At 41.8% G+C, this 17,556-nt stretch overlaps 1 protein-coding gene across 2 annotated transcripts in view; it reads left to right on the forward strand.

Moving 5' to 3' along the window:
- Positions 1-428: 428 nt before the first annotated feature.
- Positions 429-17,556, forward strand: part of CC1H1orf87 (chromosome C1 C1orf87 homolog) — a 78,814-nt gene continuing 61,686 nt past the window's right edge. Inside the window, exons 1-2 of one of the 2 annotated variants that reach the window (XM_049617065.1) lie at positions 429-613; positions 1,681-1,800. In XM_049617065.1, coding sequence (XP_049473022.1) covers positions 1,694-1,800 — 107 coding nt within the window. In that variant the 5' untranslated portion in view covers positions 429-613; positions 1,681-1,693. The remainder of the gene's footprint in view (positions 614-1,680; positions 1,801-17,556) is intronic. The other variant, XM_049617064.1, reaches the window with a different exon arrangement.

Genomic DNA, 17,556 nt, shown 5'->3' on the forward strand with positions numbered 1-17,556 from the left:
GGAAATCTGGGATGTGTAGGGATATATTCAAATCTTCACTCTGTCAATTGCCTTCGTGGGATATTGGGAAATTACTCAACACCCCCAAGCCTTATTTTTTTTTTAATCTTTAAAATATAGATAAAATTATGTTATTGGTAATTGTTAACTTACCAAGTAATAATAGTTGCCCGGCTCAAATGAGGAATCTGGCATACAGATACCACTCAAACTTATTTTTTTTTAATATTCTTATTTCATTTCATCACACAGGTGAGCGAAGGAGTTGCAAGAAAGACGCTCACATGTCTTGGAGAAGCTCCAAAGCACAGATGGGAGAACACTCAGACTCGCCTGTCTGCAGCCACACCCCGGCGCCTGTGGAGGAGCCCACCCCCTCCCCTCTCCAGCAGGTGGTAGAAGACTCGGACCCCGCCCAGCAACAGCCTCTGCGTCCTTAGCGACCCGGCGGTAGCAGCCCCGCCTGCGCGCTGGGCCGGGTGATTGGCCCGACTCCTGGCCTCCAATCCCCCGCCCCACCATGTTCCCCCGCAGGCTGTCTCAGGTCGCGATCCTGGGAGAGCACAGACCGAGTATCCCTGAGCTGCCTGGGTGGGGAAACGCCGCCTCGGGGGTAAGGCCTCCCCCTCTGTTTCATCCCAGGAAAGAGCTCAGGACTGACATGCAGCTGCTGGGCAGACAGTGGACAACACAATCACAAACTGTGGTCCTTGAAGTTTCAGACAGTTTCACAGAGCTTGCAGGTTCCACTGGACAGGGCTATCCTGGCAGAGCAGGTCTTTCTTGCGTGTTGGCCACACACTAAGTGAAGTTGGGGTCTTGGGAAGAGCTCTGGTCTACTTCAGACCTGCACACTAGAAACAGGTCTGTTCTCACTCGCTGTGTGAGTTTGGTCAAATGATACACCTCTCTGGGCCTTGGTTTACTAGTCTGTAAAACCAGCGTTTGGATTAGAATGACCTCTGAAGACTTTTCAATAATAGCAGACTCTGAAAGAGAGTGATCAGCCTGGGGCCAGGTTTATAGAACGTCTGAGTTGCCCTTGGCATCAGATCTGTATAAACATCCACTACTTATCTAATACTGGATCTCAATTGTAGATTCACTGGATTGTTGCAGAAACACACATCAGCAATAACAACAAAAATCCCTCTTCCCTATGTACAGCGCTCCTTCAGATGTATTATCTCATTGGATTCACTCTAAAACCCAGGGAATAAAATTGGAATTATCCTGGTTTTGTAAAAGGAGAAACTGAGCATGAGAGCTGAATATAAGATCTTCACGTACCCACGAAAAGCCCTGGTTTCCTCTCTCACTTCACAAGAATCACATAAGAACGGTGGAAGGAAACCACCTGATAACAGAAAGGTAGAGTGCCCAAATGGCTCAGCAGACCGATTTGGTGGACCTCTTGAGTGGGATTCCCAAATCTGCTAATTACTGATTCTATGATATTGAGTAAGTTGCATAAGTACATTATGCCTGTCCCCTCAACTAAAACAAGAATGATAATCGTAATTAGGAATATCTTACTCATGCCTTTATTAGGAATGTCGAGTGAGATAAGATAGGCAAAGCACTTTGTTCTGCTGCTATTTTTGTTGTTATAATTGACAACAGTAAATTGACTAAAGGGAAATCCAGACGATGAAAGGTTTACTTATTTTCCAACCCAAGGATTTTGAGAAGCATGTCTTCTGTTTGGAAGACTACGTGTGGATCAGATGCAGTGCCTGAGATGGTGGTGAAAATCATTGGAAGTAAACACTTTCGGTACCTCGTGGAGAAGCCAGAGATGTAAGTTTACTGTTTGAAAAATGTCTGCTTTGCTGGGAAGATAATGAAGTTTGGAGTTGCTGGGTTTTTTTAATCTGGAAATTTACATTTTTAAAATGTTGTCCATGGAAAATTAAGTCATGAAGGAGTAACAGTAGAAGCAAAATCGTGTTGATAACTTCCATGAGCACTGTTTTCCTGATATTTTTCATCTTTATAATTTCCCTTACTCCTTAATTACTTAGGCAGATTTTCCAAATAGATGAGGAATGTAAGCAAAGAGACATTTATAAATATTAATGGAGTATTTCTGCTGCTTCTCATCAGGTGTGCAATCTACTACATGTAGTAATTTTTTTAGCGGGGGCGTGGGGGGGGTCAGTGTTAGTCAATTTGTTATGAATTAAAGGGGTGGGATTAATAATGAATCATAAATTATAAGATTTTCATTTACTCTTATTTATAGTCTATACTGCTCCAAGCAGGGGCTTCTCAGAGCTTAGCTACGAGGTCTTTCTTCCCTCCAACTCATCACAATCACATGTAAGGGAGAACACTCATGGATCTTTAAAATTCACCAGATATTTGGCACAGAAGCCTATGACTAGGTCTTCCTTCCAGCATTTTGGTGGTTCACAAAAGAAAAAAGAAAGCACGAGACCTGCCTTTGCTCTAGTATCATCCCGTAAATAGCAGCTGGTCAATCGTGGCCTTTCCCTCCTAAGATTATTCCCATAGCTTTTCCATTGGTTTCAGACACCGACAGACCAAACACAGAGACAAACAGATAAAATCTGGCCTCACAAAACAAAGGTGCTGAAAGTGGTGGATACCAAACCTGGCTGCCATCAGAAACATCTAGAAAACCCTTACAAATAAAGATTTGGAATCCAACCCAAGACCTACTGAATCGGAATCTCTGAAAATGAGGCCATCAGGACCACTGTTATGGAGCATAGGCATTAGCAGGGTAAATTTAACTCCCCACCATCAGTATTGTCAGCCCAGAAAAATTCCAAAGTGAGTGCTATAATCAATTAGTAATGTCTGTCTGGCACAGCAAGGGAGTTTTGCGGCCCATGAGTCCAGCATTTGGGATCCCTACAGAGCTGAGAGATGTGAATTTGAATCCTGGCTCCCTGCCTTCCTGGCCTTTTGGCATTGAGAAAGTTAATTAATGTCTCTGGCCTCAGATTCTACCATCTATTAATTAAGGCTAAGACACATGTATCTAGTAGGGTTGTTATGAGGACCAAATGAGAAAAAGTATGCAAAACACCTTTCCAGTGCCCAGGAATGTATTCAAGATGCTCACTCAGTGGTTCTGTTGTTATTATTGAAGCATATTTTTCCAGGGATACAAGACATTTAATAAAAAATCAAATCTCATTCTATGGAATGCTTGCCATCCCTTTTTTTATTCTATGTCTGGGAGTCCACTTACCTCTGTTTTGTAGATAAGAAAACTAAGATACTGTGATATAATCATATAATAATCTTACAGTGATAAGATCTACTGAATGTCCGTGCTTGGCGAGGAAAGTACTAGGGTCAGTTTGGATGCCTAGCTCGGTTCTCCTCCCATCCAGAGACAACATTACTACTGTACTAATTCCATTCTGCTCTGGGGTTCTTTCTGTAGCCCCTTGTGTCCCAAATCCCTTTCTTTTTCCAGGAGTATCAGAGTCCAATATGTTCCTAAAAGGGTTGGTTGGGGAGGGTCCTTGTCCTTTTAAATAAGGAAAAATTTCCTTTGTCTTATGAAAAGGTGCCTTTTATTTTCTTCTCTTTATTTTTTTAAATTTCAGAATCCAGGAAATAAAAGACTACATTAGGTTAGATACATGAACTGTGAAATAAAAGACGCAGTTCTTTTTCTTCTATGACGACCATAAGACAAAAAAGTTTAAAGAACATCAAGACAGGTCGTTTCGTTTGTTTTCTATGGGCTTGATGTTACCGTGGCTGGAATTACATAGGACCATTAATTAACACACTTAGCTAAAATATTTCTGGATAGTTCAAAAATAAATGATTCTCAAAATGTTCTTGTTGCTGAGGTAAAAACAGACCCACCACTGTCGTGTCAGGTATGTCCTAAAATCTATCTCGGAAGCATTTTAGTTGTGCTACGTGTATACCCTTCAGCCCAGGTCTCAAGAGGGCTTATTCTTTGAGCTGAATCTGATGAGTCTGTTAGTCAAAAATCTAGGTAAGAAACAGAAGTGAAAGCCAAAAAAGAAAGAAGTCTCTAAAAGGACAACCTGAATTAAAAAGAAAAATTACAAATTAATGATGGAAAGAGATGCCTGGGTGGCTCAGTCAGTTAAGCATCTGACTCTTGATTTTGACTCAGGTCATGATCTCATGGTTCATGGGATCAAGCCCCATGTCAGGCTCCATGCTGACAGCACACATCCTGCTTGGGATTCTCTCTCTCCCCTCTCTCTGCTCCTCACCTGCTCTCTCTCTTGCTCTCTCTCTCTCTCTCTCTCTCTCTCTCTCAAAATAAATAAATAATCTCTAAAAACAAATTCATAATGGATGGAAAACAGAAATCCTCCTGTATAACCACATTTAGTTCAGATTTCCTGTAGCCTATGTGGAGAAGGTCGAATAGTATGTCAGACCTGAATGTGATCTTCAAGGTCTAAATCAATGTACTAATTTGCCAGGGCTGCTGTATGAAAGGTCCACAAACTAGATGGCTTAGACAACAGAACTGTGTTGTCCCACAGTTCCAGAGGCTAGAAGTCTGAAATCAAGGGGTTAGTAGAGCCGGGGAAGAATCCATCTCTTCTAGGTCGTTCTCCCTGCTTCTGGCAGTTCTGTGGCTCATGGAAGCACAAATCAAAGATTCACATGGCAGTCTCCCTGTATATGTGTCTGTGTACAAATTTCCCCTTTCTATAAGAATACCAGTCAATTGGATTAGGGGCTCATCCCAGTCTAGTATGACCTCAATCTAACTAATTATATCTGCAATTACCTTATTTCCAAACAAGGTCATATTCTGAGGTCCTAGGGGTTGGACTTCACCATATGAATTTTAGGGTTCAATGCAGCCCATAACAACCAGTCTCCCATTTTATAGATGAGACAAGTGAGGACCCTGTGGGCTTAAAGTGAGGCTGGTTACTAAGAACTAAGATTGGAATTGAGCTCCCTCCCTCTTTCCTTAATTTAGCCTGTACAGTTATTGTCAGATGAAAGAAAAATACTCAATACCCATTTAGTAGTCAAATTCCTCAACAAGGAGATCGATCTGCAGGCTTCAAAGAATAAAACAAGTGTCCCCGAGTTTTGGAATCATCACTTGCCTCCCACATCACCCCACCAGCCTTCCTTTCTCTCTATTTACTCTAATCCACTCATCTAAAGGATTATTCCCCAAAGGGTGGTCCATGGAAAACCAGCATCAGCCTCACCTGGGAGCTGGTTAGATGCAGAATCCCAGGCCCCTCTCCAGACACAGTGAGCCAGAATCTGCATTTTTGTCAATTCCCAGGGGACTCTTAAGCAACATTTCAGTTCGAGAAGCCCAATTTTCAAGTACAGCAAGCATCATCATTCTAAAATGCAGATCTAATCAGGTGCCCCACCTTCAGCCCCAGATTCACTGACCCCCTGCCCTTCGCCCCCGTGGGCTTCCATAGCAACCTTAAGGGACTGTCACACTCTATGATTTCCTATGCATTTCTGGCTCCCCTATTTAACTGTAAATCCTGTGTGCACAATTGCACCCTCAGCACTGAGTACAAAGTCTTTACATTTTGAATGCCTAATAAATGAACGAGGGTACAGTGGATGCCAAGAAAAATAAAGAGCTAGAAAGACAATGCTTAGTTGCTTTAAATCCAAATCTAAAGACTCATGTTGCTAAAGTATTATGCAGATGTAACTATGGAACTCTGAGGAGTAATCTTCCAAAGCTCATCAAGAAGAAGATAATGCCAACTGACAGGAGACAAATATTCCCATTTTCTAAAAGGAGATAAAAGTATGCAATAACACCACAAAACCTGAGGCTTGTGGACAATCCCTGGCAAAATTGCAGGCCAAAGAATGAAATATATTAGTTGTGAAAACAAAACACGAAAGCGATGGTCACTAAGGGTTGGTACATGTTGACTAAAACCAGATTATGCCAACATGGTGGTGACTGAACAATTGATGTCAACACTACATGTTGGAGGTGGGGAGGTTAAGAGGATTTGTGTGTAACCCTGTTCTTAGTCAACATTTTTTTAATCTTTATTTATTTTTGAGTGAGAGAGAAAGAGCATGAGCAGGGGAGGGGCAGAGAGATAGGGAGGCACAGAATCTGAAGCAGGCTCCAGGCTCTGAGCTGTGAACATGGAGTCCAATGCAGGGCTCACACTCATGGACCATGAGATCATGACCTGAGCTGAGGTCGGACACTTAACCGACTGAGCCACCCAGGCACCTTGACCTTTTTAAATCCATAACTGAAGGAAGACAGACAAATCACTTCAGTAAACATGTAGGAAGAAGAATGCTGGAAAGCCCTGGCAGGAAAATGAGCTAAAACCAACAAGACAAAATCAACGGAGATACACTCAAAGTCTGTGTTTAGATAAGAGTATGTGTAAATGTTTCTATGGAATAAATGTCTGGGTTTTACTTGTTGTGAAACAATAGAAAATACATATGTTAGTCTCTGCTCCCAGTTCCTGACAGAGCTCCTAAACCCCTTGCAGTTTCCTAGGAGATAACAAGAGCACCAGGTGCCTCTTCTGTTCTAGTATTCAGTCTTTGACCGTGGTTGCTGACACAACGCTCCTAAATTCCTTGGAATTTCCTGGGTGATGTGGTGTCTCTGTTTCCATGAGGATACTCTCAGTGAACCTCTGGACAGCTTCAGGATGGAGGCTGGTCACCAGAAAGACCAAGCCGTGATTAAGAACAGAACTTTCAGCCCTACCCTCCATCTTCGGGGAAGGGGGAGAGGGGCTGGAGATTGACTTAATGATTGAGCATAACTAGGTGATGAAGCCTCCCTAAAAATCTCACAAGTATGGAAGTCAGACAGTTTCCAGGTTGCTGAACACATCAAAGTGCTGGGAGGGTGGTGTGCCTGGACAGGATACAGATGATGTTCCACACCCCTTCCCACATACCTTGCCCTGTGCATCTCCTGCATTTGGCTGTTCCTGAGTTATATCCTTTTATAATCAATAAATAGTCTGGTTAAATAAACTGTTGTCCTGAGTTGTGTGAGCTGCTCCAGCAAATTACTCAAACCTGAGGAGGGGGGGTGAAAGAACCCTGATTTATAGTGGGTCTATCAAAAACACACTGGACTTGTGACTGATGTCCGAAGAGGGTGGGGCAGTCTTGTGGGAATGAACCCTTACCCCATAGGGTCTGTGCTGACTCTAGGTAGATATCGTCACAACTGAATTGGTTCATAGGGATACCCAGCTGGGGTTGAATTGCTTGGCGTGGGGAAACCCATACACGTTTGGTGACCAGAAGTCTGTGGTGGTAGTAGAGAGGAGAGGAGAAAATGGAATGTTTTCCCCCTCTACCCTTGGGTTTGAGCTCAGCACGAGCGGAGAGTATCCACAGAGTGGGATGTGCGAGGCCCAGTGGATTCAGAACAGGATATGCCACCTGTACAGCACTGTGCTTCTGCAGGCCACGTTTTAGGAGGGACCCTGGCACGCTAAGACTGTGGCCGCTGAAGGCACTGCATGATGGAAAACCTAGGGTGTGAAACGTGGCCTAGGGGAACATTTATAAAACCTGGGGATTAAGTCATTAAATAAAAGAGGAATTGGGTTCATTTCAAGAAATGCCTGTGAGTATAGATGCTTCCAGTGAATAAAGCTGGCTTCTACAGTTCCTTCCAATGCCAAGAATCAATGACCCAAAGCACTTCATTCCATAGTTGCACTGCTGTTAGTATGGCATTCTTAAACACAGGGAGGCTGGCTGCAGATTTTTACAGGAAGGGATAGCAAAAATGGTAATAATGTGTGTTGATACTTGTAGCCTAGAAAGAAGAAAGTTTTGGTATTTCCCCACATGATTATCCTGGAGCCCATATTCTGTAATTTTTTGATCCCTCAAAGCCCTTCATGTTTATACATTGTTTTTTGCTTTGTTGAACTTTTTAAAAGTGCTAATGTGAAAAGCTTTAGAAATCAGTGCATAGGTGGAGTTCCATCAATCTCCTTTCCACAAACATTAATTGAGCACCTGCTGAGTGCCAGGTCTAGGGAATACAGCAGTATACCTAAAATTCTAATGATGGGGGACATATAGCAAACATATGAAGAATGACTGTTCAAATGAGGAAAAATAGAGGGGGATCATAACAGTATATCAAGTCACAGAGAGTGTTCCCACAAGGCTTCGTTGAGCAAATGGCATTGGAACTGAGACAAGAGCCAGAATTACCCAATAAGAATTATCCATGGTTACTTAACAGTGAGCTGGCCAAGACTGGCCCAACTTAATACTGGTGCGTGTGGCTCACCAGATTCCAACTTTCCATAAAACTAGAAGTTTTGGTTTCTTCTTCCTGCTCGTGCCTCAGAAGAAGAGGCTGGCTGCAACTTCCCACAAGCTCCAAGTTCTCCAATGTTAGACATCTGGCTTTCCCAGCACCTGCTACGAACAGCACCTAAACTGACCACCTGGAGCCTAAGCAGATTTTTTTTTGTGCAAGGCCACCTCACGCTCACTTCGTAAAAAGTGAGAGGATACGGTTTTTCAGAAGCACAGCACCCAGAGACCAGGGCACCCACGTAGCTGCTGCTTTTCTGTCTATGAGGTTCAGCCTGTACCAAGTGACTCTGCAGGTGTTCTCCATGCTCCTGGTGCCTCCCCAGATCTGCACAGAGAGTAAACCAGGCAAATACCCAAGGAAAGAGCATTGTGGGCAGAGGGAACAGCCCCTAGAAAGCCTTGTGGCATGTTTAGGGAGGACCAAGGAAGCCAATGTTGGTGTAGCAGAGTGAACAAGGGGAGAGGGGGTAGAAAATGAGGTCAGAGCAGGGCTCAGATCATGGCACCTGTGGGCCATGGTAGGAACTTAGGATTTGTTCTATGCAGAATGGGAAGCCCTTGGAATATTATGAGCAGCAGAAGTCACAGTCAAATGTATACTTTCTAAGGGATGGTTCTGGCTGCCGTGTGGAGGATAAATTAGAAGGGATGTGAGTAAAAAGAGAGAGACCATTTAGGGAGTCATTATGGTAATCCACGCAGGAGATTGTAGCAGTGACCAATTAACTAGATAAAACCTATAATTTAAGAATTCAAGTACCCTGCTTATTCTTTTTTTTTCTTTAGAGAAATAACTGAGCATAACATCTTATCTTTGTTTATCGCTTTTCTTGCTATATAATCTACATAAAATCTTAGTACCCACAGACTCCCATCTTTCCTTAAAACAGAGCAACATCAGAGGGTACACTTTTATCTCCATTTTCACAAGTTCAAAGTGATCGAGTAATATGTTAAAATCATACTTCTCTTATGCCTTTTTACTACATTAAGCTGTTTATTAATCTCCTACAATTGGTGGTTTATTATTACTGTTATTATTATTATTGTTGTTGGCACTGTAAGGCATATAAAGAAGCATGAGATACTATTTTAGACATATGCATAAAACCTTAAGTAAGGGGGCACCCGGGTGACTCAGTCAGTTGAGTGTATGACTCTAGATTTCAGCTCAGGTCACAATCCCAGGGTCAGAGGATTGTTCCCTGAGACAGACTCCTTGCTGAGCATGGAGACTGCTCAAGATTGTCTCTCTCCCTCTCTCTCTCTCTGCCCCTCCCCCATTCGTACTCATGCTCTTTTTCTCTCTCTTAAAAAACAAACAAAAACCTTAAGTAAGAGTGTACGGCATTACGTGAATAAATGCCAAATAAATGTTATAAAAAAATAGGTGCCTATGTATCCTAAATAGTGAGACTATGAGGTAAAAGTTGTTACTTTACCATTTGAAAAATCTATATTTCAAAAAACAGAATAAAAAGTAAAAGGCAAACGCAGAAGGACACCATTTATAACATATATGATGGGAAAATTTTTCTTCTTGCGGTATAAAGAGCTCTTGAAAATCAGTAGGAAAAGGACAAGCAGCTGAGTTTCATAAACTAGCAAAAGATCTAGATCGGCCATTTACAAAGAAGAAATAAACATGAACACCTACAGGGGTGCCTGAGTGGCTCAGTCGGTGAAGCGACCAACTTGATTTCAGCTCAGGTCATGACCTGATGGATTGAGCCCCACTGTGGGCTCTGTGCTGGCAGCATGGAGCCTGCTTCGAGCTCTCTCTCTCTCTCTCTCTCTCTCAAAATAAATAAGCATTGAAAAAAATGAACACTAGATATGTGTGTGATGGGTGTGGGGGAGATTCAACCTGAGTGGCAATGAAAAAAATTTAAACAGCAACGAGACATTATTTTTACCAATAAAACTGGAAATGACTTTATAAGGGAAATATCCAGGGTTAACAAAGATTTCAAAAAAAAGAATACTCATAAGCTATTGGTTTTTAAGTACACATATCAAAAGCCTTAAAAGTGCATGTACTTTGGCATAAAATCTCTATCAATCAACTCTGTAGAAACAATTATAGATGGATAGATGGTTTGCCTTTTTAAATTTACATAATAATGTATAAGGCTGGGTCCCACAGGAAACAGATTATGTAAATTCAAATTAGCATGATTCCAGAAGGGTTTTGTTTCTAAGAGTCAAGGTGTTGCGCAGGAACCACAGGCTAGCTGAGGCAAAGCTGTGAGCCGTCCTCAGTCTGCAGAGATGAGAAGAGGGGAATGCTTCTGGGGAGCACTCTGCAGCTCAGGCCACCTGGAGAAATGTAGTCACCTCTGGGCAAGAAACACAAGGAACTTAAGGCAACATTGCGGAGAAAGAGTCATCTCCTGCCAGGGCCACCCACTGGCCAAAACCAGCCAGAACCAGAAGGCATCAGAGCAGATCATTAGTCCACACAGATCAGCTTCCTGGGTTGAGGAAGGAGGCAAGGAACTGGAGGCATAGGAAAGTGTCCAGTAGGGCAGCAATGTTTAAATTAGTAAAAAACGGAGAACAGTAAATGGTTCAACAAAATAGGACCAGTTAAATAAATTGTATATCCATGCAATGAAATACTGTTTAGATATTTTAAATGTTCTCATGGAGACATAAGTATCGATGTGTAAAGATATCTGCATTATATTATGGACTGGAAGTTCTTTTAAAAGATTACAAAATTGTAAAATCCTAGTTTGGTTTGAAAGCAAAACAAAATTTAAACATTAAAAAAAAGGGGAGGGCACCTGAGTGGCTCAGTCGGTCAAGGGTCCCACTTAGTCTCAGGTCATGATCTCATGGTTCATGGGCTCACCCACATCAGGCTCTGTGCTGACAGCTCAGAGCCTGGAGCCTGCTTCAGATTCTGTGTCTCCCTCTCTCTCTCTCTGCCCCTTCCCTGCTCACATTCTCTCTCTCAAAAATAAATAAACATTAAAAGCAAACAAACAAAAAACAACAAAAAAACAAAACAAAAGTTCCTGTCTGTATGTGGAAATTTTCTATAAAGAGATACTATAGCACCTTGCCACATTTAGTTTAACTGCTTATAATTTTGAGAATTTGTGTAGTAAACTTTTTTTAGACCTTAATGTTTTTTTTTTTTTTTGGAGCAACGTGATTCACAGCAAAATTGAGAGGAAGATACAGAGATACCACATGCACCCTCTGCCCACACATATACATAGCCTCCTCCATTATCTACGTCCCCCACGAGAGTGATACATTTGTTACAGTTGATGAGCTCACATTTACACAACATAATCACCTGAAGTCTGTAGTTTGCAATGCGGTTCACTCTTGCTGTTGTACATTCTAAGGGTTTGGACAAATGTATAATAACATGTATCCATCATCACAGAGTATTTCCACGGCCCTAAAAATCCTCTCCTCCTTTCCTCTAGTACACTTTTTAAATCCATGATCTCCTGATACCCCTGATTTAGTTCAACCTAATTAAACAAAATAACATAGCAATAATCATCACTCCTCATTTCCATAGACCACGTGGATGTACCTGGGGGGTGGTCCAGAGAGAGAATGGTTTGTGCTGCATTCTCTCACAGTATGGACAGAAGTCCTGGCTCAGAAACTGTGCCTTAAAGCACTGAGCTAATTGGAGAAAAGGCAAGCCAGTTTTGCACTGTCATTTTGCTTAGACTTGCAAAAGCAAAACAGACTAGAATGCAAGTGCAAAGGACGTTAAATTTCCAGCTGATAAAGGCTGGCTCAAAGATTTAAAAACGGCGCAGTCTGCAAAACTCCTGGGTATAATCCACCTGAGGACATTGTGATGACTCAATATTTCGTTTTTTGTTTTTGTTTTTTTCTTCTGTAAAATTAAGGAAAGTGATTCTAAACAATTATGCTTTATCAGAGCAGATTTTAATACTAATTAATCTCCTTTGTTTAAAGTAGGTGATTTCTAGAACTTGGATTCACTGTTGCTAGTCAATTACAAGGCGGTGAGATGGATTATATGGACTATCTCTCTTTTAAAAAAAAATTGTTTAATGTTTATTTTTTGAGAGAGAGATTGACAGAGTGTGAGCAGGAGAGCGGCAGAGAGAGAGGGAGACACAGAATCTGAAGTGGGCTCCAGGCTCTGAGCTGTCAGCCCAGAGCCCGACGCGGGGCTCGAACTCACGAACCGTGAGATCATGACCTGAGCCGAAGTCAGACGCTCAACCGACTGAGCCACCCAGCCACCCCTCTTTTTCATTCTCTACACTGTTGTTTCTTAAACTTCAGTGTACATAGGAATCATGTGACATGTTTGCGAAGAATACAGATTTTCTTGTCCTGTTTTGAGAAATTCCAATTCACTGAGTTCAGAATGATCCAAGTTGTGTTTTATTATCCAGAATCCTGCATGATTATGACCCACCTCAGGTGGTCTGAGGTTCAAAGGTTAGAAACCACTGTCATTGTCTCCAAGTACGAGCCCTTTATCCTTTCTGGAATATTTTCCCACCTCCTATCTCCTCTTTCAACTACATTTTATTTGTCAATTCCTTTGTGGAAGAAGATTCCAAAGCAAAGTAAGCATTACAAAGAGAATGACTGAAAACAGGGAGGGGTGGATATTAAGGAAGCCAGGCCTCTGTGCAGTCTCCTGTTTCAATTTCTGGAACACCAGGGACTTCTGATTTTAGTCAATTACAACTTGAAAATTGCAACTCCACCACCTTCTGGAGCATACTCTTCTACTCTGGACTGAAATAGGTAAAATGTAGTATCTGTTAAGTAAACAGCCACTTATATATTAGTTTCACTCTGTCAGCACCAATTATAATTCCTTCAAAACAAGCTATACAATCTTGTGGGTTTTGCCTTTACAAACCTGTACTCCCTGCTTGGAATTTGGAGCACACTATCAATTTTGGTCCACTCTGTGTCTCCCAGATTGCAATTTCTCAGACCCCAAATGTTTTTGGTTGCTTTCTAGCCTCTTCCTCTCAGTCAATACCTTCACGTATCATTCCCATCCTCCTTAAGCCGGTTTGGTATGAAATTGGTCTATGATCTCCTTTTTACATAACTCTATTTTTTCTGTTATCACACAGTTTTTCACAAATTGAAAGACCATGCAGCCCATTGGATGCCCAATACAACATTAATAAAATAGTAGTGCATAGCTGAAAGACAATTCAAATAGAAGAAAACATCCACGGTGTAAATGTGTATGCCACGCTGTACAACTGCATATAAGTGACGGAAGAAAGATGCAGAAGAGGAAGGTGTGCTGGGCTATCATTTTCTAGAAGCCAAAAGTACATCACGCCAAAGAGTAAGAGCGGATTGGATTGGTTGCTCATTTTGCGTCTCAAATAACCCTTTTATTTTACTCTGCCGTGAGAAATCAACTTTGGTTATTTTCATTGATGTCAGAGTTCGGTTCAATGTTGTGAAGAAAGAAATGGAATACTTTGGGAATAACTCTGGGGATATAATGAATTCCTTGCCCCTGGGAAGTTTATGAACCACAGCGGAACGTCAGCCACTTAAGGGTTCTGTGGAGGGACGTAAGTCTAGCTGGGAAGATGGACGAGATGCCTTGATAGATGTTCCTTTTTATTAACTTGTTAAAAGAGAATAAAAATCCTGTTGCTTAAAACAGTTTGTATATTGTTGGTAGAAAATTGAGGAGTAATGTAGAGGAAGGGGCGTGTGTTTTAGAGCCACACAGGCCTGGGAATTAATCCTAGATCTCTACCTGCAAGGTGGCCTTGAGGAATGTACTGAACCTCTCTGATCGTTGAGTTTTTCATCTGCACAATGATGATAAAATACCCACTCTTCAGGATGATTAAGCTAACATGGAAGGATTTATGTAAATTTATACATGGCGCTTGACTCATGGAAGCATTTAGAATGTTAGTTCATAGAATTCCAATGATGAAGAAATGATTTGGGCTTAGGTTTAGGAGTTAAAGTACTTTAAAAATCTTTCTGAAGGTTTAATTTCTATCATAATAATACATGGTATGCCTCTCTGGCATTAAAAAAAAAAAGACGAAGAAGAAAAAATAAAAACCTCTCACACTTCATCACAATAACATTTGCCACATTAGCACAGGCTTCACAATTCAGCTTCCCCGTGGAGTTTGGTGAGATTTTCAGCTACACTCCCCTCCCCAGTCCCATTTCATATTTTTATTTTGTTGTTGTCTTTTTAAAAAAGGAAAGTCTGGTTGTGTTGCTTATCTACTATTACTTCCAAATAAGAACATGCTTTCATTTACTGAAATTGGATCCCCATTCACTGCCTTGGCACACTCAGGACTGTCTTCTCCAGAGGGTTGGAGGCCTGTTAGATGGCGCACAGTTGGAAGCTGGTGGCACTGAGTCCCTGCCAAGGCTGGCAGACCTTTAAGATGGCATCTGGTGACCTTTTCCCTGAGCCCCCCTGGGTCCTCCATTTGAGATTTGATGTTCTCGGCAGGGGTGTAATCCAAATCGAATGTGAGATCTGGTGAGTTGGAGTTATACCGGAGGTGGGCCAATGGGAAGTCTCTACACTGCTTTGGGCAGTCGATGCTCCCAGAAGCCCTTGCAATGTTTCTTTCTAACGCTGAGACTCTGAGCTCTAGTAGACGGTGCCCTAAAGGGCTGATTTGCAGGAAGAGCCCAGTGTGACAGAGGGAACAACTGAACAGCTTTTGCCTCATTTATTTATCATCCAGCAATGCAGTAATCCTAATTGCTCTAGTTGTAGGATGGCACTAAACTCTTCACGGTGTCCCTGAGAGCTGCAGCCGAGGTCAGAAGTACACATGAAGAAGCCAGTCGTGCCTTGTTTCCAAGTTCGTGTTGATGGCATTTTTTTCCTCCTCTTCAAATGGCAAATTTCTATTTTCAGTTCTGCAGGTAGATAGCACACAAGCCTCGAAGAAAGAACTGTGCGTTTGTGAACAGCCTAACAACCAATGTGTGTTGACGAATTGTTTGTGCTAACAACAGGCACATGCCGTTTCTCAGCTGGGGAGTCATTTTCGTGATAATTTTAAAGTGCTATGTATGTTGTGTTTTTTTTTTTTTAAACAGCTTTTACTTTGAACAGATTTAACAGGTTATTTTTGGTTTTACATCTACTGTGACTGTTTTAACAGACAGGCAGATACATTTCACATTTCTCAGGCAATTCTGTCCTGAAACTGCCCACAAAAGGATTTTGAAGGTGATTAACGAAAAGATGATTTATCTCCCTTGCCTTTATCCAGTGGAGTTAACTCTCTGCCCCAAACCCATTCTTGCCTTCAAATCTGCACTTCCTCCTCCTCTACTCTCTGCTCCTCACAAAATGTAAATTTTCATGGATTCTCTCCTGACTCTAGGGGCCGTAGGCTCTCAGGGGTCATCACGCAGATTTAGGTTTAAATTCCGGTTCCACTATTGAAAAGCTATGTACAATGAGACAAATCACATCAACTCTCTTAGCCTGAATTCCCTCATCCTAACAACGAAAATAATATAAACACCTACCTATAGGGTTAATCTCAAGTTTAACTACCTAGTGTATGTGAATGGCTCTAATGGGATTGTCATGTAGTTAAACGCTCAGTAATATTATTTTTGCAACCATTGCAAATCCTAGTTATTCGTCTCTCTTACGAACTTCAAATAGCACTGATTCTCTGTAATATTCACTTGACATTGATTTATATGCTAATTAAGTATGTTTCATATTTATGTAAATTTTATACTAATTTCTTTGAACAGGTTATGGAAATATAATGTATCTATTATATATACACACATAAAAATGCACATGTCATATATATAGTCTCACCAAATTTTCGCAAATGTGTTAAACCCTTGTAACAAGTGCCAAGGTAAAAGACAAAACCAAAACCAAAAAAAATTGAATAGTACAGATACCACAGAGGCCTTTGGTATTCCCTTCTGGGCTCTACACCTCCCTAAAAAGGTAACCACTACCTAGAAGCTATCGATCTAATTTCTGGAAGCAGGTTTTTACCTGTGGTTAACTTTACTCTTTGTGTTATTTTTGGACAGCCAAATGAAATTAAATTTCTTGAGGTCAGGGATCATATGCTCTATGTCTTCTTTTACTACAAGAATTATTTGTTAAATACACACCTTTGTCCTCACTTTCCCACCTTGCTCTGTTGTCATTCGACTGCACCTGTCTGGAAAATCCCAGCCCTGAACGCACCCATCTCTCCTTCTCCCATCTCCACAAGGACTCCTAGGCAATCCTAGAGAAGGGTATGCCCCCTCCCAGCCCGAAGCCACAAAATTGTGGTCTCCAACCTTCATGGCTACTTGGTTGTACCCAGCCGACCTTTCTTCTTGTTCTGACCAGCTCTTTTCCACTTTTCATAGCAGCTGCCTCAAGCCATCTGCCCTTAGTTCAGACTTCCTTCCCTAGCACTTCCCCCTTGAGAGCCAACAGGGAAGCATACCTTATATATCAAAGAGAAAAGTCAAGCTGTCACCCAATGTATAAATAAATTTGTCTACATCCTCACCTATCTCCCTACTATCCTACCCTGAGGTTTCATTTCTACCTCTGTTCTCTCAATGACACCCCACCTCACTTTGTTGGGGTTCATCATATTTCATCAATGACATCCTCTCTTTCCCTCTGGCTCAGTTGGCACCATTGACATTTAATTGTGTTAATGTCTCCACTATCCTTCAACATGATAACAACAAAGCCCAATCTGAAACCCTCATTGCATTCCAGTTACCAATCCATCTCTCTCCCCTCTTGCAGCCAAACTTCTTTGCAGAGGTCTTTATACCTCTGGGATTCGGTTTCTTGCCCCCTTCTTTCCCCAGCCTATTTCAGCCCAGCATCCATCGCCATTACCTCACAGAAGCTTCTTTTTCAAGATTCCTGTCGGTGTCCTTATGGCTTAAAACAATGGACACTTTTCAGAACTCACCTTTCTCAGAAGCCCCTGACACTGTTGACTGTGCCCTCTTTCTGGAAACATCCTTTTCACTTTGTTTCCAAGCCCCACACTCCTGGTTTCCCTCCTGCCTTACTGAGAATTTCTTCTAAATCTCCTTGTAGGGCTCTTCTGCTCTTTGTAAATGTAGGTGTTCCTCTGAGTTCTTTATCAGGCCTTCTTTCCTTCTCATGCTACCTCAACCAAGAGGATTTCTATAAAAAGCATACATACATTCAAATCATTGCCTGTGCTTTGTTTGGCTTTATCAAATCAA

The sequence above is a fragment of the Panthera uncia genome (genome assembly GCF_023721935.1).
Source record: "Panthera uncia isolate 11264 chromosome C1 unlocalized genomic scaffold, Puncia_PCG_1.0 HiC_scaffold_4, whole genome shotgun sequence".
NCBI classification, from domain to species: Eukaryota; Metazoa; Chordata; class Mammalia; order Carnivora; family Felidae; genus Panthera; species Panthera uncia.